Source organism: Dendrobates tinctorius, unplaced genomic scaffold, assembly GCF_039654945.1.
Source record: "Dendrobates tinctorius isolate UK_male_01 unplaced genomic scaffold, ASM3965494v1 ptg000011l, whole genome shotgun sequence".
In the NCBI taxonomy this organism is placed as follows: domain Eukaryota; kingdom Metazoa; phylum Chordata; class Amphibia; order Anura; family Dendrobatidae; genus Dendrobates; species Dendrobates tinctorius.
In genome coordinates, this window is record NW_027361679.1 from 81,174,842 (window position 1) to 81,201,363 (window position 26,522).

General features: G+C 45.8%; 1 protein-coding gene across 2 annotated transcripts; it reads right to left on the reverse strand.

Moving 5' to 3' along the window:
• Positions 1–316: 316 nt before the first annotated feature.
• On the reverse strand, positions 317–26,113 carry LOC141048253 (perilipin-3-like). 2 transcript variants are annotated; one of them, XM_073543676.1, is made up of 8 exons: positions 26,049–26,113; positions 25,799–25,885; positions 19,053–19,248; positions 11,112–11,194; positions 9,315–9,600; positions 8,201–8,400; positions 8,003–8,122; positions 317–812 (listed from the first exon to the last, which is right to left on the reverse strand). In XM_073543676.1, exons 2-8 carry the CDS (start codon positions 25,853–25,855, stop codon positions 474–476), a joined length of 1,281 nt encoding a protein of 426 aa, XP_073399777.1. In that variant the 5' UTR covers positions 25,856–25,885; positions 26,049–26,113; the 3' UTR covers positions 317–473. The 2 variants fall into 2 exon arrangements, with proteins under 2 accessions (XP_073399777.1, XP_073399786.1); XM_073543685.1 differs by lacking the exon at positions 26,049–26,113 and having other exon boundaries at positions 25,823–25,885.
• Between the last annotated feature and the right edge of the window lie 409 nt (positions 26,114–26,522).

The following is a 26,522-nucleotide window of genomic DNA, read 5'->3' on the forward strand; positions in this document are numbered from 1 at the left end:
TGCGGTCTTCTATAAAGTGTAGCCTGTGGCCAACAAGTGTAAGATGAAAGCCAAACTGATCAATGCCCCACAATTAAGTCACAGGTAGTGCAAGGTAGGACAGATGAAGCTGGTGTACACATGCCCTGGCAACTGCTCCATTTAAATGCCAGTCAGCTCTGACTGCTGCTACAAGAGGCAGAACCAGGCTATACAAGAGTCATCATCCACCATGTATATGCATCAAGTTAGATAAAAAATAATTCTGTTGGTAATCCCTACTGGATAGAGCTGGTTGCTTGCCACTGAGTAGAGAAAACAAACACCCACACAGAAATGCAGAGCATGTGAAGTTTTATAAATCTTGCCATACAAGTACAGAAAATTGAAGGTTACCAGAGTACTAATTGAAAAGCAGTGAATAGCAATTTGCAGAAGTCACAACATCACCTTCAAAATTAAGTACAAACATAAGGATCACACATGGCATCTTTTCAGGCATTTTCTGGATGTTCAACCAGCTGAGGAGCAAAAGGGCCCACCAACCATGTTAATGGAGTGTTTGCAACTACATAGCTTAACAGCTCATTCACATGGTCTTGGACTTTTGTGGCTTGTTCCCTGCTGCGAGTCAGAATTCCTGATGAAATATCTTGGAGTGAGCGAGCAGAAGAAAAGGAAGCATGTAGTTCTTGAGCAGTTTGCCGCAGTTGTTGCATTCGGTCTTGTATGTTAGTTGGCAGGCCTTGTGCCCCGGATACCAGAGTGAAGCAGGTGGTTTGCAGTTGCTTGGTCAGTGTACGGGTCATGGCTAGCACACGAGAATCCAGTGGCTGCAAGAAAAGTTGATATACAAGCACTTAAGCAAGCTTACATGATCACGATATATTCCACAGGGCTAGACAAGTGATAACCCAAAACATCCCATCAGTGCCTTTACTTGTGCGAGGAAATGTTACAGCCATGTAGACAAAGAATGCAGACTCAATACAGAGGTCCTCGTTGGGGTTAGCTCCTAGGCTAACAATACTAAAGCCTTCATAGTTCCACTATTAGTTTTAATCACTTCCATAAACACATTTTCCACCTGCATGAGACACAACCTAAGGAATATTTATTGTTTAAGAACTAGAAAGCCTTTTTTGTATTTAGCTGTGTGGTACAGAGACTTACAAATTAAAGTTTGAAGATCGATGTCTTAAGGGTTACAATAACAGAGGAGTTGTGAGTTGGAGACTACATAATGTAAACCAGTTGAGAAAGCTGGTGTTTGAAGCCTATTCACTTGGAATATGGCATACCTTTACACAAGGGTGGAAGCCAAAACTGAAACCAGGGGAAGAGTCTTGAGGAGATCATTTGCATATTCCCAGTGCCTTCTGGGATAAGTGAAGAGTCTCCGCGAGCTCAACGATCACTGGGTTTTGGCCGTTGCAGCTGAAAAGAGGAAATCGGAAAACCAGGGGAAGAGTCTTGAGGAGATCATTTGCATATTCCCAGTGCCTTCTGGGATAAGTGAAGAGTCTCCGCGAGCTCAACGATCACTGGGTTTTGGCCGTTGCAGCTGAAAAGAGGAAATCGGAAAACCAGGGGAAGAGTCTTGAGGAGATCATTTGCATATTCCCAGTGCCTTCTGGGATAAGTGAAGAGTCTCCGCGAGCTCAACGATCACTGGGTTTTGGCCGTTGCAGCTGAAAAGAGGAAATCGGAAAACCAGGGGAAGAGTCTTGAGGAGATCATTTGCATATTCCCAGTGCCTTCTGGGATAAGTGAAGAGTCTCCGCGAGCTCAACGATCACTGGGTTTTGGCCGTTGCAGCTGAAAAGAGGAAATCGGAAAAACCGCGCGCCTATCGGCGCGCGAATTTGGGCTCATCTTTCATCGTTTTTAAGAAATCTCAAGATGGAAGAGGCCAGGAGCCATTTGGTGAGCTGCATTTCTTGCTACATGTTCACAGATTTACCAGTGGAAAAGCCAAACTTTACATGCCACAAATGCAAGCTTGTGTCCCTGTTGGAGGAAAAGTTGCAAAATCTCGAAGAGAGGTTAGCTACGTTGAAGATCATTAAGGAAGGTGAAGAGTTCTTGGACAGAACAGAATTATCTCTTCATGTTACAGAAAGAGAAGAAATTCGAAGTGCACCTGAAGAAACAGAGGAATGGAGACATGTGACCCAGAGAAGCAGGAGGATCAGGAGGCAGTCAGCACCCATACTGCTCAGAAACCAATACCAGGCTCTCACGCAGGAAAACAATGAAGAAATACATCAGGATAAGACTTTGCCAACAAGCAGCAACCTTGTACGCCTTCAGAGTCCTCCTGGATGGAGAAAGAAAAATGTTGTGAAGAAGAAACGGAGAGTGGTGGTCATGGGGGATTCCCTGTTGAGAGGAACTGAGGCCGCTATCTGCAGACCGGATATAACTTCAAGAGAAATGTGTTGTCTTCCAGGTGCAAAAATTAAAGATGTGTCTGACAGGATATCAGGACTCTTCAGACCTACAGATGACTACCCATTCCTGCTACTACATGTGGGGACAAATGACACTGCAAGAAACGACCTGGAAACCATCTGCAGAGACTTTGAAGACTTAGGCAAGAAAGTGAAAGAACTGGGAGCGCAGGTGGTCTTCTCTTCCATCCTCCCAGTGGATGGCCATGGAACAAGGAGGTGGAATAAGATTCTGCAGGTGAACAACTGGCTACGTCGATGGTGCCGTCAGCAACGATTTGGATTTCTGGATCACGGAGTGAACTACTTATACGATGGACTACTTGCTAGAGATGGGGTGCACCTTACGAAGACTGGTAAGCATGTATTTGGAAGTCGCCTTGCTACACTTGTAAGGAGAGCTTTAAACTAGAACAACATGGGAAGGGAAGCAAAAGACCAGAAAAAGCCATACACCTGACAAATGCTATTGAGAACTCTGCTATTAGAAGTGGAAAGGAAGAACAAAGACGAAAGAATCTAATTAATAAAAATATTGGAGAAAGAGAAACCAATCACAAACTAAAATGTTTCTATACTAATGCACAAAGCATGGGCAACAAACAAGGAGAATTGGAACTACTAACACAGGAAAATAAATATGATGTCATTGGAATCACTGAAACTTGGTGGGACAATACACATGATTGGAATACAAGACTAGAAGGATACAATTTATTTGCAAGAAACAGACTTGATAAACGAGGAGGGGGTGTCGCATTGTATGTTAGAAACGCGTATATCTGCACAGAGATTGAAGCTTCAGAGACTGGGAGTTCTGTGGAAACTGTTTGGGTAAGAATACAAGGACAGAACAATGGAAAGGACACCATTGTAGGCATTTACTACAGGCCGCCTGTGCAAGCTGAAGCTATGGATGAACTCTTTATGCATCAAATGGCCAAGTTCTCCAAAAAATATGACATAGTTGTCATGGGAGATTTCAACTATCCAGACATTTGTTGGGAATCTCTCTCAGGCAAAACTAACAGGTCAAGGAAATTCTTATCCTCTCTTGCTGACAACTTTATCTTCCAAAAGGTAAGGGAGAAAACAAGGGGAACTGCTACCTTGGATCTAATCCTTATAAACAGGGAGGAAATGGTTGAGGAGGTAAAAGTGGCTGGGACCCTAGGAGGTAGCGACCATGCTATTTTAGAATTTTGGATAACTAGAGGCGGAAGACCTGTGAAGACTCAGACATCAAGGTTAGATTTCAGAAAGGCAGATTTTAAGGGATTCAGAAAGAGAATTGGAGGGATCCAATGGCTGGATATCCTTAAAGACAAAAATGTCCAGGAAGGATGGGAAATCTTGAAAAATGAAATTCTCAAAGCACAGTTGTTAACAATTCCGAAAAGAGGGAAGAATAGGAAGCAGTTAAGGAAACCAGGATGGATGAACACAGAACTTAAGCACATGCTAAAAAGGAAGAAAAAAATGTTTATAAAATGGAAAGAGGGAGGCATATCTAAAGAAGAATATAATGCTGTCTGCAGAACCTGCAGGGCACAAATCAGATTAGCTAAAGCTGAAAATGAATTGAGGCTTGCAAGAGATGTCAAAAGCAATAATAAAGGATTTTGGGGATATGTCAAAAGTAAAAGAAAAGTCAAAGATGCTATAGGATTTTTACAGGATGAAAATGATGAAATGGTAAGACAGGATGTTGAGAAGGCTGAACTTTTAAATTCCTATTTTGCATCTGTTTTCTCTCAGAAAGGAAATGTAACATCAACTGTTATTCACTGTCCTATTAAGGGAATAGAAGAATCCAGGATATCTATAAACAGAAAGATAGTGAGGAAACACTTAGCTAGCCTAAATGAATTCAAGTCTCCAGGTCCAGATGAATTACACCCCAGAGTACTGAAGGAGATAGCAGAAGAAATTTTTGAACCCCTCTCTATAATCTTTGAAAATTCTTGGAGAACAGGAGAAGTGCCAGAAGACTGGAGAAGAGCAAATGTTGTTCCTATCTTCAAAAAGGGGAAGAAGGTGGACCCAGGTAACTATAGGCCGGTGAGTCTGACTTCTATACCAGGAAAGATCTTTGAACAAATTATTAAACAACATGTATGTCAATACCTGGATAAGAATGAAGTGATTAAACAGAGTCAGCATGGGTTTGTAACTAATAAGTCATGTCAGACTAACTTAATTTCCTTTTATGACGGTATCACTGATTGGGTAGATCAAGGAAATGCTGTAGATATAGTATATCTTGACTTCAGCAAAGCATTTGACAAAGTCTCTCATACAATCCTTATTGAAAAAATGATTAAGTATGGAATGGACAAGGCAACTGTTAGGTGGATTCATAACTGGCTTAGTGATCGGACCCAAAGAGTGGTCGTAAATGGCTGCACATCCAGTTGGAAGAATGTCTCAAGTGGGGTACCACAGGGCTCTGTCCTGGGCCCTGTATTGTTCAACATCTTTATCAACGATTTAGATGAAGGAATTGAGGGTAAACTGATTAAATTTGCTGATGACACAAAGCTAGGAGGGATAGCTAATACTAGAGAAGAGAGAGAGAGGATTCAAAAAGATTTAAATAAACTGGAGAAGTGGGCAGCAACTAACAGAATGGTTTTTAACAGGGAGAAATGCAAAGTACTACATCTGGGCAATAAAAATGGAAAAAGCATATATAGAATGGGAGGAATAGGGCTAAGTGACAGCACATGTGAAAAAGACTTGGGTATACTAATAGATCACAGACTGAATATGAGTCAACAGTGTGATGCAGCAGCAAAAAAGGCAAATGCAATTCTAGGATGTATTAACAGAAGCATACAGTCTAGATCACGTGAAGTCATTATTTCCCTCTACTCCTCTTTGGTCAGACCTCATCTGGAATATTGTGTCCAGTTTTGGGCACCACATTTTAAAAAAGACATCAACAAACTGGAGCAAGTTCAGAAAAGAGCGACCAGAATGGTGACCGGTCTGCAAACCCTGTCTTATGAGGAAAGGTTGCAGGATTTGGGAATGTTTAGTTTGCAAAAGAGAAGACTGAGAGGAGACTTAATAGCTGTCTACAAATATCTAAAGGGCTGTCACATTGTAGAAGGATCAACTTTATTCTCATTTGCACAAGGAAAGACTAGAAGCAATGGGATGAAACTGAATGGGAGGAGACACAGATTAGATATTAGAAAAAACTTTTTGACAGTTAGAGTGATCAATGAGTGGAACAGGCTGCCACGAGAAGTGGTGAGTTCTCCTTCAATGGAAGTCTTCAAACAGAGGCTGGACAGACATCTGACTGGGATGATTTAGCGAATCCTGCTTTGAGCAGGGGGTTGGACCAGATGGCCCAGGAGGTCCCTTCCAACTCTACGATTCTATGATTCTATGATTCTATGAAGTCATGGGCAGACTGTAAGAGGACACTTAATATTTAACAGTATCACCAGTTCAGCACTGTAGGCAATGACTGTTCAGTGGAGACATGAGCACTGGGTTCCCCCACCAATCCAGCGCATAAAGCACTGAAACATTAGAGTTGAGGGTATATCCTTGCCCTATTCATTCTTTATGGTACTACCAGAAATAATGCAGTGCTGTAGAGTAGATGGAGCAGCCTGTACTCTGATATGTCAGTTGCCTGGATCAGATCTGCAAGTTAATAACCATCTTGTTGATGAAGAGAAGTTGCCAACATTTAAAGTCATCAATAAGTCCAAACTAAATTGAGAGCCCATTCTCTACATATCCACCGTTTGTCAAATAACAGTTACGATTCAAATTCCCTATGCTACTGACAAGGGATTAATGCCAAAGTCAGCAACAAGGTGTAGCCGGAGCTTTACAGGTGAAAGTAGGCCCAAGTGGATTTGAGGCTTTATTATTTAGTCAGTTGGTACGGGTATAAGTCTGATCCACTCTTAAATAAGGCTTGTGCAGTTCATGTTCTCACAACACATTTCCTTTAATGAGGGCTTGTGTTGTTCAAAAAGAAAAGTTCAGTATAAACCATGAAATGATTTGACATTCAACTTTTGAACATTGAGGGCCAGCTGCTGAAATTTGCAATTAAAAAGGAAGCTTGGATTTAGCTCATGCTACAATTTACAGGCAAGATCTGCTCACTATAGTTGTCAGTCCATAAAATCCTTGTTTTCCCCCCAGACTTTTACTGCGTATGTGCTAAAGAGGTTGCCATGTGCAGTACAAACAGGACCTGTCCCGGAAGAAATTACATGGGAGCCTGGCATTAGACTGACATGAAATGGAGTTCGGTAGAATGGCGGCATTCTGCTGCTGACATGCCTGCAGTGCTGTTAATCACTGGCTCGCTGACGAGCTGGGTCTCCGTGCACTCCAGGTAGTAAGGAGGGCCCGATGCTAGCACGCTACTCTACGCTGCTCCGGTCTGGTCAGATCGACCCTGAGCAATGTCTCAGTGCAGAGGTCAGGCCAAAGTCAATAAAGTGTGCTCTGGGCCAAGATGTCAGTTGGAAGATGCTGAGGAGAACTGACCAGAATTGGAAGAGAAGGTTTTTTTTATGAATTGGGCAATATACTGTATGGAGCAACATGTGGTGACTAGAATACTGTCTTGAGGACTGAGATGTCATGTGGTTCTTTGTGTTATACAGTTGTGCTATGTTGCTTGTTACTGCTAGACTTCTACCATTTTAAGCATTTGTTCAGCTTTCTATATTGGATATCTATGGATCACAGACAGGTCAGGTATGATTTTTGTCCTCAGATTCCTTAGTCGGTGAGTACACCTATTCTGGTCTTTAACCCCTTTCTGATATATGATGTACTAGCCCATCCAGGTGACCCAGGCCCGTATGACCAGGGACAGGATAGTAAGTCATATCAATCAGCCACGCTCAATGGGAGCGGGGGGGCTCCCCTCTGCCTTTGGATTGGAGACCCTGCAGCATGATGCAGGGTCCTGACAGCTCCTACAGTAACCCAGTGTCATCATGACGACATCTGGATTATCAGAGCTCAGAGACTGTCATGCACAGGAAGTCTCTGAAGTCAGTGTGCACAGAGTGCAGTTCTGACAGCTTATACAGCATGCAGATCTGCACACCATATAAGTGATCAGCCTGCACAAAGTGTCCCATAGTGGGACAAGGTGTAAATGTCATTAAATTGCAGTTTTTGCCTTAAACTTCAGAACTTTCCATGACTCTTTGGACAGTGAACTAGTGGTGAGACATGCAGTGCTGATATTATTGCACATCCTGGTGACAGATTCCCATTACACATTAGAGGAGCCAGATTAAATCAGGAGAAAAGTGATCAGATTCAGAGTCGGTACACATCTGCACGCCATTTTACGAGCAAGGGTAGCAGGATCTGCATACATGCACCACTTGTTATTTCCAGTCTCCAACATCAGGAGATAAGGCACATACAAGTGAGGGGGGGGGGTTGGGGGGCGGAAACTGATTATGATCACTGATTTTTTTTTTTTTTTAAAAAAGGGTCCAAGAACAAACAAGTGTTTTTTCCTTCTATGCATTACTCATAGCCTTAGACTTGTTCAATTTTCACATTACCTGTTCAGGTTCTCCCTCAGCATCTACAGATTCAGTTACAGACTGCTTGTGACTCCAGTTAAGCCACAGCTGATGCAGTTTTTCTTGGCCACCATGTACACCTTGCTTGAGCATCTCCATCTAACAAGAAAAAAAAAAATTATTTTCTTCATTTGAACAAAATGAGGAAGAAAACCCTAATGGTTTAGAGAGTCTTACCAGGTCAATAGTTTGGTGCAGCTGTGCTAGGGTCTCCACAGTGCTGACTTGGGCACTCCTCACCTTGCCCAAAGAATGCTCATATGCACGGTGACGAAGACGAGAAGACAGAGAACCCAGACGAACATAATAACTTTGCTGTTCTCTTTGCTGTTGAATTGGAGCGACTTCAAATCCCTCGACAGTTGAGGCCAGCTGAGCTGTAATGGAAAGTCCAGGGGTGACTTAAGACACTGTTTCATAGCAAGGAATGACCAGATTAATTGCACTTTATGGAGTACTGCTGAATGGCAGTTTACTGCATTGGGCAACTGCTCAATATTTCCTCTGCACTACTAGTTACAATAGTATTAAACTCACACAAGGCACCACAAGTACAGATGTTTGTGAGGCAGGAGTCCTTACCAAATGATAACTGCATTGTTCAGTGCAAACAGTACTATGACACTTCATAAACAGTGTGAGGCTAGGTGCACACGTACTTTTGCCCTGCGGATTTTTTGGCGCAGAATTGAAGAAATCCGCAGGTCAGATGACCTGCATTTTTCCTGCAGATTTCTTTCTTGCGGTTTTCCCCCTGCGGTTTGAGAATGGAGCAGGTGGAAAACTGCACAAAAGTAGTGACATGCTGCATATTTTGAACCACAAGACTGCAGCGTCTGCACAGCGGTTTTTTTTCCCTATTGATTAACATGCTACTGTACATCACAATGCGGATATGCAACGTTGCTGCGTGGTAAAATCCGCTGGATATCTGCATCGTGTGCACATGGCCTGCAGAGTAGATACCACATGGTATGACTACAAAACTGGAAAGGTACATCAAATAGTAATTTTGCACTGTAAAACAAAACCAAGGTTTTTTTAGTTTGTAGAAATGGGGAATTCATCTTACCCAAGCCCATCTATTAGCCATAATTACTGGTAATCATTTACTAGGCTGAGAAACAAGTAGCCTAATGAAGGCCAGTCTGGTTCTACAAGAGATCTCAACAGCACCAGTTGTGAAGTACAATGGATTGTAGCACTAGTGAAGCCACCCTGGTAAGTGAGGGAGCGCAGACCAGAGGTTGTTTTGTTTTTTTGTTTTTTTTAAATAAATCCAGTTACTTACATAGTTCCTCATCTGTCATGGGAAGGTAATGATCAACCCACTCTTCAGATTTTCCCAGGACTGTATCCAGACTGCTGGTCACAAATTGGCCTACTTGTGTGTCCATCACTGTTGAGACTACTGACCGAGTGGCATCCACACTTCCCTGCACTGCACCAGCCGCCAAGCCCATTATGCCAGACACTGCACTAGTGACAGTATCACAGGCACCCGTCACAGTGCCGGTCACTGCACCAACTACTGCATCACGTGCTCCAGTCACCAGCCCTTTTGTGTCCGATACAACCTGCAGAAAGTCATAGATTAGGTGTGGTCTCTTGAGTGCTTAAACCAGAGGTCCAATACACAATCATGTTAGTTCACTACCAAAATGTTAAAAGTTGCCATACTGCTGTTACATACACTGCAAACTAGTGGTATACCTTTTCATTTGTCTTCTGAGTACTCTAGTGCTACTACAGTGTGTCTGTAAAATCATGGTGCACTTTTGACCAGTCACTGGAAAGTATACATGATTGCTGGATCTGATGCCCTTAGACTTTTACTTTTGGGGTTATGTGAAGCAACATGTGTACATTGAACGTATCAATAACATTAATCACTTAAAACAGATCAGATGTTATTCACTCTGTTACACCAGACGTCCTTACCCGTGTGTGGCAAGAACTCCACTATTGTTTGGCTGTGTGTAGGGCAACAAATGGAGCCCACATTGAACTGCACTGAATAGTTATGAAACTGGGAGCATTTTCCTTTATTTGGAGCATATTTCACATTTCTATCTTTAGTTGCTTTCCAGTGACTGGTCAGAAGTGCACACTAATTCTAACCACTGCTCTGAAGCAGCGACCTTCTTGATAAGCAAGGGTGCCATTGCTGGAATCCACATCTGTATGGCATATCTCACTCTCTCCACCAGACCTATCCGTCAATGGCTGCTCTTTCCCCAGTCCCACACTGCCTTGAGGGTGATCCTCGACTGCCCTCTTTTTCAAACCCCAAATCCGAGCCCTTGCCTCAATAATATTTCCCGGATCCGCACATTCCTCAGCCATGAAACCACAAAAACACTAGTGCATGCCCTTATCATCTCCCACCAAAACTACTGCAACCTCCTACTCTGACCTCCCCTCCAGTCTATCCTACACTCTGCTGCCCAACTAATCCACCTGTCCCCCCGCTATTCCCCTGCCTCCCCCCTATGTGAGGCCCTTCACTGGCTTCCTATTGTCCAGAGGCTCCAGTTCAAAACCCTAACATACAAAGCCATCCACAACCTGTCTCCACCATACTTCTGTGGCATGGTCTCCCGGTACCTACCCGCATGCAACCTTCGATCCTCATGATCTCCTTCTCTACGCCCCCCCAACCGCATACAATACTTCTCCCGTGCTTCCCCCATACTCAAACTGCCACAACACATCAGACTCTCACCATCAACAAACCTTCAAGAAGAACCTGAAGACCCCACCTGTTCTGACAAGCGTACAGCCTGCAATGATCTTTGGTCTACTGAACCACCGCACAACCAGCTCTACCCTCTTCTAGTGTATCCTCACCCATCCCTGTAGACTGAGCCCTCGCAGGCAGGGTCCTCTCCATGGAATAAATGGCGCTATATAAATGTATAATAATCTTTGTACATGACAGATGTACAGGATGGAAATGCCTCATTCCATCAGGTCAGTTCAATGAACCCTAGTGTTAATACAGAAATACTAGTACAAATAATTTTGGTTCCAAATACTTAGTTCACTAAAAATTTACAGACAAGTCCTTAAGCAGGTCAGATCTTACCTTCTCAGTTGGCTGCTCAAGAATAGGCAATGTGGATTCCAGTTTGTCTAAACCTTTGCAGGCAAGTTCATTAGCAGTGGCAACTAGAAAGAATGGATTTTTATTTAATATTTTAATTCTAAATTGTATCCACACTGGTAGAAGATAGAACAGTAAGAAAACCCTGCAAAGGGGGGGGGGATTAAAAGATTGTTTTATGCATTTTGCCTTAAACCCTTCATTTTGTCTTCTCAGACAGTTTCCATGCCCATATCTGAATGTACAGGGTGGGCCATTTATATGGATACACCTAAATAAAATGGGAATGGTTGGTGATATCACCTTCCTGTTTGTGGCACATTAGTATATGTGAGGGGGGAAACTTTTCAAGATGGGTGGTGACCATGGTGGCCATTTTGGTTCCAACTCTATTTTTTTCAATGGGAAGAGGGTCATGTGACACAAACTTATTAAGAATGCCACAAGAGAAACAATGGTGTGCTTGGTTTTAACGCAACTTATTTATTCGTGAAAGAATAAAGTGTTGAAAGTGCTGCCCATTGTGTTGGATTGTCAATGCAACCCTCTTCTCCCACTCCTGACACACTGATAGCAACACCACAGAAGAAATGCTAGCACAGGTTTCAGGTATCGGTTGTTTCAGCTGCTGAACATCTTGTATCTTCACAGCATAGACAATTGCCTTCAGATGACCCTAAAGATAAAAGTCTAAGGCTGTGTGCACACGCTGCGGATTATGTGCGGATTCATCCGCGCGGATTTTGTAAAATCCGCAGGTCAAAAGACCTGCGGTTTTACCTGCGGATTGCTCTGCGGTTTTGCATCTCCTCAATGGACGAGATGGCAAACCGCAGGAGAATCCGCAGAAAGAATTGACATGTCAATTCTTTCTGCGGATTGAAAACCGCAGATAATCCGCGCGGAAAATTCCGCACCGTCTGCACTGCGGTTTTTGATTCCCATAGGGAATCATGGTACTGTACACCGCAGCAAAAACTGCTGCGGGTCCGCAGCGGCCAAAACCGCTGCGGAACCGCAGCAAAATCTGCAGCGTGTGCACACAGCCTAAGGGGGTCAGATCGGGAGGCCTTAGTGGCCATTCACCTGGCCCACAACGACCAATCCACTTACCAGGAGACTGTTCATGTAGAAATGCTTGGACCTGGCACCCATAATTGATGGTATGGTATATGGGGTACAAAGATAGTGGGGCCATTCTTTATCAATGGAAGCCTCAATGCCATGGGATATGTGAAATTGCTACATGTGTTGGCCTCTTTATGCACTGAAGATGGCACGTTCCCTGAGTTTTTCCAGCAAGATGATGCACCAACACATTATGGGTGTCAGGTCCAACATTCCTGCAAGGAAGCTGACCCCTTAGACTAGCATTTCTTCTGTGGTGTTGCTATCAGTGTGTCAAGAGTGGGATAATAGGGTCGCATTGACAATCCAACACAATGGGCAGCACTGTAACACATTGAATGTATTGTTAAGAATCCATCAGTTGTCATTCTGGCAGGACTTTAGCTGCTCTGCTCTTTGGATCCTCAGCTGCTTTTTAACCACAAACATGAGCTGATTCTTTATGTGGGCATAAGTGAGCAGGGGGGGGGGGGGGGGGGGGGGTGAGGTGATAGTTTACAAACTGCTGTTGAAAATGGGCTGATTAACTCTTCAGATAGAAAAAAAATTAGCACACAGCCAGTTTTATGCAGGCAGCATAAAAGTTGCAAGCGACATGTTCCCTTTAAGCATTGTTTATCAGTACTCATTTATGTACAAGGGAAAGTTCAAATTGAACGTTTTGCTGCTTTATGCCAATTGTCAGTAATAGCAAAGCCTACGAGACTTCAGAAATCTCATGCACACATTAATTTTTGGTCTTCAGGATTTTGGACAGCATGTCACTTTCAGCGTTTTGCCGATTGGCTTGAATCAATTTGCAGTGGGGTTTTTTTTTTTTTTTTTTTTTTTTTTCGGCAGAAGAGTCAAGGACAGAGACAAAAAAAAAAAAAAAAAAAACCCACCTAAACCTGTTTATCGGTCGTCCATGACAGCACCACCTGAGAGAGGGGATCCGCCCTTCAGGAACAGGAAACCTACAGATACAAAAGGGCGGCACCTCTCCCACGCATCAGTTGGTTTCCTGTTCCTAGAGGACGGGACTTCCTTCAGATCGTCCATCATGGAGTCGTCGAGGGATTCCCAGGCCGGTTGACCGACTCAGGTCGCGGGGGGGGTGGGGGGCGGGGTTTAGATCTCCTACCTCGGTCAAGCTCGGGGTACCTGGAAGCGCCACGGTGGGGCCGGGTAGGTCGCCACGGCAGTGGTTAGAGCAGGCGGAGCAAAGGGTCCGGTGGACAGCCGTCTCCAGAATGCGGGCACCAGGTATGTATGCAGGCCCCTCCTGATGCGTTTCCCCCGGGGTCCAGTCTCAAACCCCCTCCGGCCGGGTCGGCAGTTGCGTCCGGTCGCCAAGCGCAGGCTGGCGCGCATGGGGGCGGCGGGCATACCGGAGCCGGGGGCGCCGTGCCGGCTCCTTTCCGCATGCTCCCGCGGCCTCTGACGCGCGGCAGAAGTGACGCGGTGGAAGGGGCGGGGCCGGGAACGCCAAAACCGGAAGTCGGGTGCCGGCCGCCTTCCTAGTGTGCGCGGCGATTCGGGGGGGACGCGCGGTACCTGAGGCGGTGGGGGGGGACGGTTCATGCAGGGGGAAGGTCGTGGGAGGGTTCCTGGGGGAGGTGCCGCGCCAGTGCCCTGCTGACCGGATACTGGGAGGCCTTAAAGGGCAGGAGGTGATGCTGCCGGGGTGCTTCTGAAGGCCCAGCGATGGATGACAGAACCCCCATAGAGCAGCAGGACGTGCAGGAGCACCCACAGAAGGAGGCCTCGGTGAAGCCTCATACGAGTGGAAGCGGACGAGTGAGCAGAGCCGCAGAAGTTCCTCCAGTCTAAAGGATTCCCCCTGCCTCCCTCCGTGATCCGGTACCTGCCTCATCTGCATGGGTAAGAGATCTCCGTGAATGTACCCTGATGCAGTGTTCCCTTATGCTGGTTTCGCAGGGGAGGAAAGCTACGGTAAAACAGAAGCACAGGGAATGTGCGCTCTGTAGTTGCCCCTTACCAGACGGCCACCCCAAAAGACTATGTCAGCCATGTGTGTGACAGACGGTAGGGGTTGGAAGGGGACGGGGGCCCAGGCATAGACTGACAGGCCCTTGCACTCTCCCCCATCCTTACAGGGACAGAGATGAAAGCCCTATCTAAAAGGGACTCTTCGAGGGGGAGAGAATTTAGTTTCTCAGGGTCGGAGTCCTCAGCTGCCCCTAGGAACAATTACTCCTCGGATTCCCCGGCCTCCACTTCATCCTCTTCGGATGAAGACTCAAGCCGATTCTGCTTCCCATTAGACCAGATGGACAAGCTAGTTAAAGCAATAAGGTCCACCATGGCAGTAGCAGACTCAAAGCCAGAGCTTTCGGCACAGGTAATGTTCGGAGGTCTAGATCCCAGGAAACACAAAGCTTTTCCATTAAATGATAAGGTCCAGAGCCTGATAGAAAGGGAATGGAAGAGACCCGAAAAAAGGGGCTCCTTACCACCTGCCTTCAAACGGAGGTACCCATTTGATGACCCAGTGGTAAACAGATGGGATAAGGCCCCTAAGCTGGACGCGGCAGTAGCCAAAGCCTCCAAAAAGTCCTCCATACCGTTCGATGATATGGCCTCCTTAAAAGACCCGCTGGATAAAAAAGCGGATTCTTTTCTAGAGGGAACATGGGAGATGTCAGCAGGCGCCCTAAGACCAGCGATAGCTGCCACTTGTATAGCCAGATCCGTGATGGTCTGGCTAGATCAACTAGATTCCCATCTGAAGGACGGAGCCCCAAGAGCATCCAGTCGGAAAACTCTACCGATCATCCAGAGTGCTGCGGCTTTCTTGGCTGATGCCTCAGCAGACTCGGCAAGGATGGCGGCTAGATCAGCTGGGTTATCAAACACAGCTCGAAGGGCCCTCTGGTTAAAATGCTGGCCAGGAGATATCCAGGCCAGGTCACGACTCTGCTCCATTCCATATGAGGGGAATATCTGTTTGGCCCCGTCCTGGACGAACTTTTAGAGAAAGCCGGGAACGATAAAAAGAAGTTCCCCAGCCTCCCGAATCCTTCTTATAGACGCCCCTTCACCAGGAAAGGATATTTTCCATAGAAGGCCGTCCAGAGATCAGGGCAGATGGGACGACAAAAGAAGGAGAGGTACAGGTTTTATGTTCGGAGGAGGGGGGCGCCAGGAATGTCCATCACGTGACACTAAAAAACCGCCCCAATGACTAGATGATGTGGGGGGAGTCTAGCTGCCTTCTACCCAGCCTGGTCGCTGATCTCTAGCAGCAACTGGATACTGGGGGTGATAGCTGCGGGTTTACGACTAGAGTTCACCCGGGTTCCCCTAGATCGATTTAAGGTCACCCCTCTCAGGTCTTCCACATCAGAACAAGCTGCCCTGGAGGCCGAGGTTCATGAGCTTTGCCACAAGAAAGTCCGGACTATGGTTCCAGAGGGAGAAAGGGGGAAAGGTTTCTACTCCCCTCTGTTCCTGGTCCGCAAGCCAGACGGCTCCTTTAGGACTAGAATTAATCTCAAGTCCCTCAAACGATTTCTTGGTTATACGGCCGTTCAAAATGGAAACAATCAATTCAACAATAAAGTTGTTGTTTCAAAACTGCTTTATGGTGGTGTTAGATTTAAAAGATGCATACTACCATATACCCATTCATACAGCCCATCAGCGCTTCCTCAGAGTAGCGGTTCAGTTAAATGGGTCAGTTGAACATTTCCAATATGCGGCCCTCCCCTTTGGGGTGGCAGTCGCTCCCCGGGTGTTTACTAAAGTGGTGGAAGGAAGTTATGGCCCATCTACGTGAATCTAACATTCTAGTAGTCCCCTACTTAGATGACTTCCTGATTATAGGGAAAACATTGTAAGGAACAGCTACAGAGGGCAATGTCGGCCCTAGAGCGGTTAGGTTGGCTGCTTAATATCAAAAAATCTCGGTTACAGCCGATGAGAATTCAGCAATTTTTAGGCCTGATTCTAGATTGAGAAACAGGCTGCCTCCGGAGAAGCTTGTTCGCCTACACCATCAGATCCTAAACGCTGCCAATAACCCCACCATGTCCCTCAGGAAAGCCATGTCCCTTCTGGGTTCCCTTTCCTCCTGTATCCGGTGGTCCAGTGGGCCCAGTTTCATTTAAGAACACTACAGGGGAGGTCTTACTGCATCAAAAAATCCTTGGAGGGCCAGCTAACCTTGTCCCGAAGCACAAGGGAGTCCCTAGAGTGGTGGCTAGAAAAGGATAATTTGTCCAGAGGGGTTCCCTGGGAGTGTGACATATCCCCCATAGTCACTACGGATGCTAGCCCTTCCGGTTGGGGGGCTCATATGGGTGAAGTCCTAGTCCAAGGCCTATGGGACCATCACCAGATAAAAATGTCATCTAATTTGAAAAGAACTGACAGCAGTAGAGCAGGCAGCTAAGAAGTTACTTATGTATCTGCAGGGCCATCATGTGCGAGTGTTCTCCGACAATCAGGTCACAGTGGCTTATGTCAACCACCAAGGTGGGACTCGTTCCAAACCCCTGAGGAATGTGGCAGAACGGTTGTTCCAACTAGCAGAACAGCCATTCTAAGCTGAATGTGCATGCCCTCGTCAGAGCGCAGCCGTTAAGCAGCTTGAGGCCGGGCCAGTACCGGCATGGGAGACTGGCTGGGAATCCCTTGTCCTGTTGACATAAATGCCGCAACCTACTAAAACAAGGAGAATGGTCCCTAAACAATTCGATCTTCGACCTGATTATACAAAAATGGAGACAGCCAGAGGTAGATCTCTTCGCCACCAAGGAAATTAAGACTATTCTGCTCCCAAAATCCCAGAGAGAACCCCCTGGCGGTAGATGCCTTTCTGATAAAGCGGGACTTCAGGCTAGCATACGCCTTCCCTCCCCTATCTCTACTACCCTTGGTGTTGAGGAAAATCAAGAGAGAGCAAGGGTCATAGTCATTGCTCCATTTTTGCCCAGGAGGGCATGGTTCTCATGCCTCAGGACCATGTCGGTGTCCGATCCTTGGGTTCTTCCGGACATCCCGGATCTCCTATACCACGGCCCAGTCTTTCATCCTCAGGTGGCTGGCCTACATCTGACGGCGTGGAGTTTGAGCGGGCACTCTTAAAAGAAAAAGACTTCTCCCCAGACTTGATTAACACCCTACTTAAGAATAGGAAGGCCATTACTACCAATATCTATGCTAGAATTTGGAAGAAGTTCCTGCAGCGCTCTGAAATAGTTGCTGGGGGTTCAACTCCAATAAATCAGATCTTAGAGTTTCTTCAGAAAGGTCTGGATATGGGACTTTCCACTAGTACTCTTAAAGTACAAGTATCAGCTTTGGGGGCTCTCTTTAGCTGTAACATCGCAGGTAATTACTGGATCAGTAGGTTCATTAAGGCAGCAGGTAGGTCCAGGCCAGTAGTGAAGGATAGATTGATGCCATGGGACTTGAATCTAGTCCTTACGGCCATGACGGAAGCTCCATTCGAACCTATTTCATCAGCTTCCATTAAAAATCTGTCCCTCAAAGTAGCCTTCCTGGTAGCTCTAACCTCAGCTCGCAGAGTAAGCGACATCCAGGCATTATTTAGGCGTCCTCCTTATATACAGGTTAGGACGGGTAATACTCAGACCTGATCCGGCGTACTTACCTAAAGTGGTTTCTAACTTTCATAGGACTCAGGAAATAGTCCTTCCATCCTTCCTCCCTAATCCAGCTAATGAGAAGGAAGAAAAACTACATACCCTGGATGTTAGGAAATGCCTTATAGAATATCTGGCAGCTACCGATCCTTGGAAGAAAGATAATGCCCTATTTATTTCCCACCAAGGCCCTAGGAAAGGTTGTAGAGTGTCAAAAAATACACTAGCCAGGTGGATTAGAGAAGCAGTTTCTGTAGCATACACTTCAAAAGGCAGGTCTCCACCTGGGAAGCTGAGGGCGCATTCCACCAGAGCCATGGCGACCTCGTGAGCCGAGAGATCAGAAGTCTCCATCGACCAGATATGTAAGGCGGCTACTTGGTCCTCTCCGAGCACCTTTTATAGTCATTATAGGCTAGACCTGGGTGCTTCCACAGACCTCTTTTGGTATAAGGGTGCTGCAGGCTGTAGTCCCTCCCTAAAATAGTTATTACTCTCTGTAATTCTCTCAGGTGGTGCTGTCATGGACGACCGATAAAGTCTTAGTTACTCACCGGTTAACGGTATTTTTCGGAGTCCATGACAGCACCCGTATATTCCCTCCCTTTTAGTCTATTTTGGGTGTGCACTCCTTCCTCTTATACGTACACGGGTAATTTAAATAGTCGTGTATAGTATTGTATATAAGTTATGCTATTAACCATTGTGGTCCTCTGTGCTCTGTAATCCAACTGATGCGTGGGAGAGGTGCCGCCCTTTTGTATCTGTAGGTTTCCTGTTCCTGAAGGGCGGATCCCCTCTCTCAGGTGGTGCTGTCATGGACTCCGAAAAATACCGTTAACCGGTGAGTAACTAAGACTATTTCTTACTGCAGCCTCTTTCTGGCCAAGAAATCAGTTTTTGCTGCAGAAGAAAAAAAAAAAAAAAAAAAAAAAAAAAAAAAAAAACACCCCACACACAGCAAAGACACCCAGTGTGACATACTTTAAGGTCAGGATCACACATGACTGACGAGTCTTGCATCTTAATATCCGGCACTGCCGCCAGCACTCGGGAGCTGAGCGTGAGGCTGCGTGTCTTTCTATGTGGCCGCATGCGCCGATTCGAGTATTAACATGCGAGACTTGTCCAAGTTTCTTGCATGTATGATCTTGGCCTTAAGCTGCAGGTACACAATACTTACTCTGTGGCTCCAGTCTGCTTATGAGAGGCTTTGATCCAGTTACAGCCACATCTGTTAAGGTCTTGGCTCCTTTCTCAGCCACATCACAAACGTTACGGATGTACGGGTGACTTTCCTTCGTAGTATTGTACACAGAACTCACTACACTGCAAGCAGAGCTGACGAGAGGTAGTTGTGCAACACGGTCCACCACATTCTGTGGGAGAACATACAATTTACTTTGCTGACTCAGGAAGACAAGGACATGCAATATGCATAAAAAGAAAAGCTAGTGTCAAAGATGTGCATCATAAAAGAAGCTGGCCTTATTATAATTAGAAAGAGGGGAGAATGCACAAAATATCCCAGACACTTGTTTAGAGTGAAGGAGCTTGCATCCCTAAATAAATGCCATTGTGGAACTCCCTTACAGCAGGGTTCCCCAACTCCAGTCCTCAAGGCCCACCAACAGACCATGTTTTCAGGATTTCCTTTATATTGCACAGGTGAAGCAATCACCTGGGCAATACTAAGGAAATCCTGGAGACATGATCTGTTGGTGGGCCTCGAGGACTGGAGTTGGGGAACCCAGCCATACAGGACCAGTCAGCACTTCTGACATTTCATAGGGCAAGCCAGAACTCCTCTCATACCAAAAGATCTTTATAGAATATTCCCTTAAATCTGAGTGCAAAAGAAATTTATACATTCCTGGTAAAAAGCCTTTAAATCATAACAGTCACCATGTTATTGTTGTGCTCTACAGCAACACTCCAGTGATTTATGTCCCACTATACAATGTTAGAGGTCTGTCAGTAGGACCAAACCTGAACGAAGTGATCCGATGTCTTTTGCCACATTCCTTAAATGTAATTAACTTCTTCCAGGCTATGGGCCTGACACTGATCTGCAGGAGAGTCTTCCTCCAGAGCCCATTTTAAATAGAGGAATTACCAGTGTAATGTAGTGGCCGTTTTGCTTTCCTGATCTCACTGCAGAGCTGTGCGCAATTATAACAACCTGTGAGATGGAACCTGCAGATGTGTCAGACAGTTGCAGTACAGCAGAGATATTATAGCTGCAGCTACTAAACATGTTTGTTATGAGACAAAGTTCAGTTCTACAATTCTTTGTTAGTTACAAGTCTCATACTGGCAATGCCCCTTTATTTAAAATACTATGAAGGTGGACTCTCATGCAGATCAGTGTCCAGCCTATAGCCTGGAAGAGCCCATTCACATACCGTACATAAGACAATGATTTTTCTGTAATAAGACATTGGATTGCAGATAAAGGGATTACTTAATTCAGCTTCCTTTGACCTACATGCCAATATAGACTGCTTTGGAGGGTTGATCCTACTAGATTGTCATTAAAAACTCTTGCCTGTGAATCGGTTCATCCATACATTCCTCCCACATGAGCAGTCACTATACAACTTCCAACCAAACACAATCCAGTACATGTTGTCCTGTAGACAGAAGGTCCCTGAACTCCTATGAGCCACAGGATTTCTGTGAGATGCATAACTACATGACCCCTCAACTTCCACTTTAGAGTTAGTTTCAGTTTTAAACACACGCCAGCACTATAGGCAACAATGGACACCAGAAGCAGTGGCAGAGATTATGTGATGGACCCTAGCACAGCGAGGTTAACCCTTACATAAACTGACCAGGGACTGGGGTTTTCTGAAGAACAGCATCCCCTTAAAGCAGATTCCTCCTGTTACAATCAGTGACACCGGTGGATGCCAACTGTGGTATGTGCACACAGTGCAGGTAGTCATTAAGAGGGCAGACTTTGCTGGATTTAATTTATTTTGGAAAAAAAAAAAAAAAAAGTTATAAGATACCAGCAGTGTGATACTTGAGTCTTTTTAAACCCAGTCCTGCAATGGGGCCTGAACATAGCTGTGCAACCTGCATGTTGGCATGACAGCCACTCTGCATTCACATCATGGGGTGGGAAGGAACATGCACTTAGGTGTGAGCCACCCTTCCCACTCAGCCACCTGGATGCTGCAGTCAATAGTGACTATGGCAAGTAACTTGCTTCATGACCTTGCAGTTTTCCATTTTGTGCTGTTTTTTCCTCCCCTTCAGAGCTATAACATTATTTTCCTGTCTATAGGGCTATATGAGGGCTTTTTTTGCAGGACGCGTTGCACTTGTGACAATTCATTTTACTGTCTAGTGTACTGGAGAAAAAAGAAAAAAAAACCAAGTGGTGAAACTGCAAAAAAGTTCCATGCCACAATGTTCTCTTGTTTTTTTTCTTTTATTTACTACATGGTAAAACTGACCTGACATACGATTCCCCAGGAGTATGGTCGCCACAGTGGCATTGCCTCCCTCCTAGGGAGTGTCATGTCAAGCAATAAAGGATCTCTGGCAGAGAACCACAACACAGTTCATTCCAGGCCAGCAGAGGGAGCTCTGAACCAAAACTGTGGGGGGGGGGGGTGATGAGCTACTCTCTGGGGGCCAGGAAGGGAAAATTAGGCTAAGTGCAGACATACTTAGCCCTGCGGATTTCTGTGCAGAACTGAAGATCTGCAGGTCAAATAACCTGCATTTTTCTTGCGGTTTTCCCCCCCTGAGGATTTGGAGAATGGAGCAGGTGGAAATCCGCACAAAAGAAGTTATATGCTGCATATTTTGAACCACAAGAAAACCGCATGGAAAAATCTGCAGCGTCTGCACAGCGTTTTATTTGCCAATTGACTAACATGCTACTGTACATCACAATGCGGATATGCAGCATTTCTGTGTGGTAAAATCCGCATCATGTGCACATGGCCTTAGGAGTTCGTGTGAGGAGGGCAAAGTGTGTTGACGGGAGGAGAAGTGCTGGGAGTTCAGGCTCATTCATGATCTGGAGCCTGGTCTCCAAGGCTGTATAGACACTGATGGTCCTGCAACAGAAACTGGAGGAATAGGGAGCTATAAATGCTCTATTCCCATATAAGACTCGGAGGCACAACAGCGACGCGTGAGCCAGAAGAAGGCTACAGCTGTGTGCCATACGAGGGAGTGCTAAAGAGAATAAGCAAGTGGAACTTCAGTGTAACAGTACTGCAAGTACCTAAAAGTAGGTGCTAGGAAGGAGACTACACAACCCATCTGCCTAGAGAGATTCCCAAGTTGCTTCCAGGCCGGCCAGCCTCTGTGCCATCTGTAATTCTGGACTGCATTTACCAAGCAAATTAAAGGTAAAAGAAACTGTACCCTGTTGTGTCCTTGCCTTCATCCTGCAAGCAGATCAGCACAGCTACATCTGTGCCAGACACTACACCCTCTTCCTCAACACCTATCCTCACTGCCCTGGGACTACAGCCCTACCTGTGGAGGGCCACATCATAGCTGCACCACACCATCTGTCCCAGAGGATGTCTGCAGCGTCGGCTTAACACCTCCATTGCCGAACACCACAGGTGGCGTCACAAGTCATTCGCTAATAAACTTTATTCCATCACTTAACCCTTTTACATGGGCACCCAGGGCCACCGCTGCTGTGACATTCCCCTTTGAGAGACCGGACCTGTACCGAGTACCCCACAGCCCTGGGAGGGTGACCCAATTACGAGTATGCAGACAAACATGTATGGTTTAGTCAAGTGGAGATTCATTGACAGGCATGAGTCTTCTACAGACTCCCAGATGCCATGACAACCCAAGATCAAATGCCAGGGACACCGATGAGGCAGGACTAGTGCTGTGCCTCCCGCTGGTGTGTGTTAAATGCCACTGTCAGTGATTGACAGCAGCATTTATCTTGACAGCCATGGGCGAGTCTATGATCCACCCTTGGCTGATAGAGGCACATGGCTGATGTGCATGGAAACACACGGGCTCAGCATCAGAGCCTGCATCAAAGTCAACAACACGACCTTTGACATGCCTATACATCAGAGGTAGTGAAGGGGTTAAACAGACTGTCACTGCATTATATTGCAGGAACGTTATCCCCATTATAAGAATACATAAGGGTGTTTAAGGGAGCCCATCACCAGATCAAGAGTGGATAGCTTTGGCCCATGTTATTCTTTAATACAAAGGGGAGCAGAATATGAATAAACTTAAGGTAATCTCCAAGGAAATTATAGTCAGGAATTTACATGTTTTGTGGAACTTTACCCCTCTGCCCCACAGTGAATGTTTTGTTTCACAGGCCAATTCTTTACTGCCAAACCTAGTGCCTCTTGTTTGTCACATGGTTGAGGCTTTGGTGCCAGGTTTTTAATCATTTCATCCTGGGTGCACAATTTTTAGAGTTGCCGAAGAGTTGGGAGCTACAAGTCAGGGACTAGCGCAGAGGTCCTCAACCTTCCTGACCTAGAGAGACTCTTTCATAGCTGAATGTGGGTCACAAGCCACATCCAGCACCTGCCTGACTCATGGTAGTGACAACCAGAAAACCCCCCCCCCCATTACTGCTATGACACCAGCCAAATTTTTTCACTGAAATCACACGAAGGCAGTATGCCAAGCTCCAGGACCTCCCATCTTACCCCCATTCAGATCTGCTCTTCTGTGCAGGGCTACACAAGTCACTGTCTAGAGAACTACTCTTAATGGCAGTTTGCAGATGTCTTCAAACCACACATCACGGGCCCTCTTTAGGCCACATGGAGTGTCCGCCTTTACTTTGCTGCTTCACATATATCCAATAAAGCACAAAAAAAAAAAAGAAAACCCCTGGCACTGTAGAGGGAGATTGCTCCTTCGACAGCCATGTTTCTACTCTGCCCATAAAGTGTTGGCACGCATGAGACCGGTTTATGGGGAGAGGTTTTCATGGAAATCTGCCATGATCTACAGAGGATTGGGAAAGAGAATAATGCTCTTAAAAATAAAAAAAAAATATATGGAGTTTTTTTTTTAACATTTATAGCCTTCCTAAGGAATACACTTAATTATTGATCAACACAACCTGTACAATAGAGGGTTTCCACTACAGAGCTCAAAAATCCTGTGTGTTCTGCTATAGGGACAGACAGATGGAATGATGTCTAAAACCAGTCCATTGTATGACCGATTACTGGAAGCAGAAGGCCCTCATATTGGTTTTGGGGCATCACACAACCTTATCTCCTGTTCAAAAGTGTGCAAACTATTAAACACCCAGAGTGTAGTCAAAAGGCCCCTCTGCTCCAGTTATGCAACTGATCTTACCAAGTTCAATTTCATGGATGCTGATCAGAAATTCATTGTCTCCCCTTGAGGGGGGGGGGGGGGGCTTAAAAAAAAAAAAAAAAAAAAAAAAAAGAGATAAATAAATCAAACAGACTAGGCAACAAAAATTAGTATTGCAATATCAAGTGACAAACCATATCTATATCAGATCCACATGACATGTGAACAACAACCTCAACGTGGTCACATGTGGACCGTAGCGTGGTCAGTCCTGGATATTGCAGATTTCATGCCAAGCATAGGAACAAGAAGTTGGTCTGTTCTAGGGGTGTTGCATCACCAGGAACTGGGTAGAGTCTTGGCAGCAGTGTGGACTATGCAAGTGGCTAGTGAAGATACCATGTTCTTCACAAATCCTGACATGCCTGCACGTTCCATGTAGTATATGGAAGCGTTAACATCATTTGAGCCTTCAGTAGATATACAAGATATCAAATATCAGGTGTTCTATACATCAGTCCTTTCTGCAAGGATAAAGTTTCTTCTGCAACCAGTGGTGAAACAGTTTTTATAACTAAGATCTTAGAAGCAGTATATGGGGTATATCTATTCTCCGGCAACATCTCAATCTCCCTTTCCAGCCCAATGCATTAGATATGGCTTCAGACAAGGTCTCATCTTGATAGATGTTCACCCCTTACTAACATATGACTTCCTTAGGTCATGCAGTCTCCGCGACTGATTTGGTGTCAGAAACCAAGCCTGCAATATTCAGCCATCATCTGTCTCCAAGCCATGCATGGACCAGAGCGCCACCCAGTGCTGTCACCCTGTTAGATGCCACTGTCATTATTCCATGTGGTAGTGTCGATAAGTTACCACAAGTCCGCTAAAGACCCCTGTGCCCGTCATGACTGCTATGAACAGCAGCTTCTGGCTGGCATCCATAGGAGACTTTTTTTACACTACATAACAAGCATTTGTATGATCATTTGTTCAAGTCCCCTAGGACTAATAAGTGCAAGCAAAAAAAAAAAAAAGGAGTTGGTATTTTTATAAAAGTCATAGCCAGGTCACCATATATTGAACATGGTATTTAAAAGATAGTTGTGGAAATTCACTTTTTTCACCACATGAAAAGTCATGTCAGGAAGGAGTTAAAGGAGGGGTCATCTAGTGACTACATGTTATTACCTATCCAGATCAGAGGGGGTCTGTTACCAGACTTGAGACCCTTTAAGAGCATTACAAAACTCCACCACACCATTTCCCATGGAGCTGCTGGAAGAAGCAGAGTGCAGCCCCATAGGGAGCAAGTGGGGAGTCAGCACACTGGTGTTACAGACCCCAGCAGGCAATACACATCGCCTCAGCTAATCAGACACTGTATAAGAAGGTCCTGCTGCCTTATAGTTTCCATGACACCAAGATGCAGCGACAAGCCCGCCAGCCTGATCCACATGTGACCATGGCCATCAGACCTAGAGCAGCGCCACCACAGGCCATCCGGCCTCCTACACTTGGGATCTTTAACCAGAGTACAAGTCCTGGAATGCAGATACAAAGGGCAGCTGTGCTCGCCACAGATAACAGGGCGCCCCGCACTACAGAGGCCGGGCTCCCACTCACCTGCAGCTCCGGACTCTCACACACCTGCGCATCGTCATCCGCTCCGTTAGTTGCCATGATGCCAGAGACTTGTAGCCGAGATTTCACCTGAGGACAGGGGGGAGAAAGTCAGATTAGGGGGGGAGAAAGTCAGTCAGGGGGAAGGAGGTCAGGGGTGCCGACAGCACAATACACACAGTCATGACAGTCGGCCACCCAGGAGCGGGTAGGCCACCCAGGTCACAGCGCCCCCAGCCCGCCCTTCACTCACCGCCAAAGTGCTCTGCTCGTCTGCGTTCCCCTCCGTGCACTGGGTCGCTATTTAAAGGGGTGACGTCCCAGGGCGGGGCTAGGGGGCGGACTGGGGGGGAGTCGGCAAAAGTTCAGTAATAAACTGAGAGGAGGGTGTAGGGTGTGGTGCTGGTCAGAAGTGAAGTCCTCTTGCCCTCCCCACATGAAAGCTGGTTGTCACTAGTAACTACTTCACTTTACACTCATTGTCATGTACATCCTCAGGTCCTGGGCTCCTAATGGCTCTAGTCACATTACCCTTTTATAAATGGTTACTAATAAACACTGATTCCTCACCCCGCTGACTTATTTTGGGCAAAATTAATAGTAACGCACATGCGTGTGGTAGCCATTGACCGACAGGTTGGCCCAAGGCCTTCACACGTCCAAAACCCTAGAGACGTCACATGTCCATGTATGGTCCAACCAGATGACCCTGTTAGGTTACTTTCAC

Excerpts from the sequence above, each read along its gene's own strand:
- LOC141048253 (XM_073543676.1), bottom strand. The coding sequence starts at position 25,855 with ATGGCAACTAACGGAGCGGATGACGATGCGCAGGTGTGTGAGAGTCCG. Across the intron at positions 8,401-9,314 it reads CATGACAGATGAGGAACTAT|CTCAGCTGGCCTCAACTGTC; the intron begins GTAAGTAACTGG and ends TTTCCATTACAG. Across the intron at positions 813-8,002 it reads CTGAGGGAGAACCTGAACAG|CCACTGGATTCTCGTGTGCT; the intron begins GTAATGTGAAAA and ends CTTTTCTTGCAG.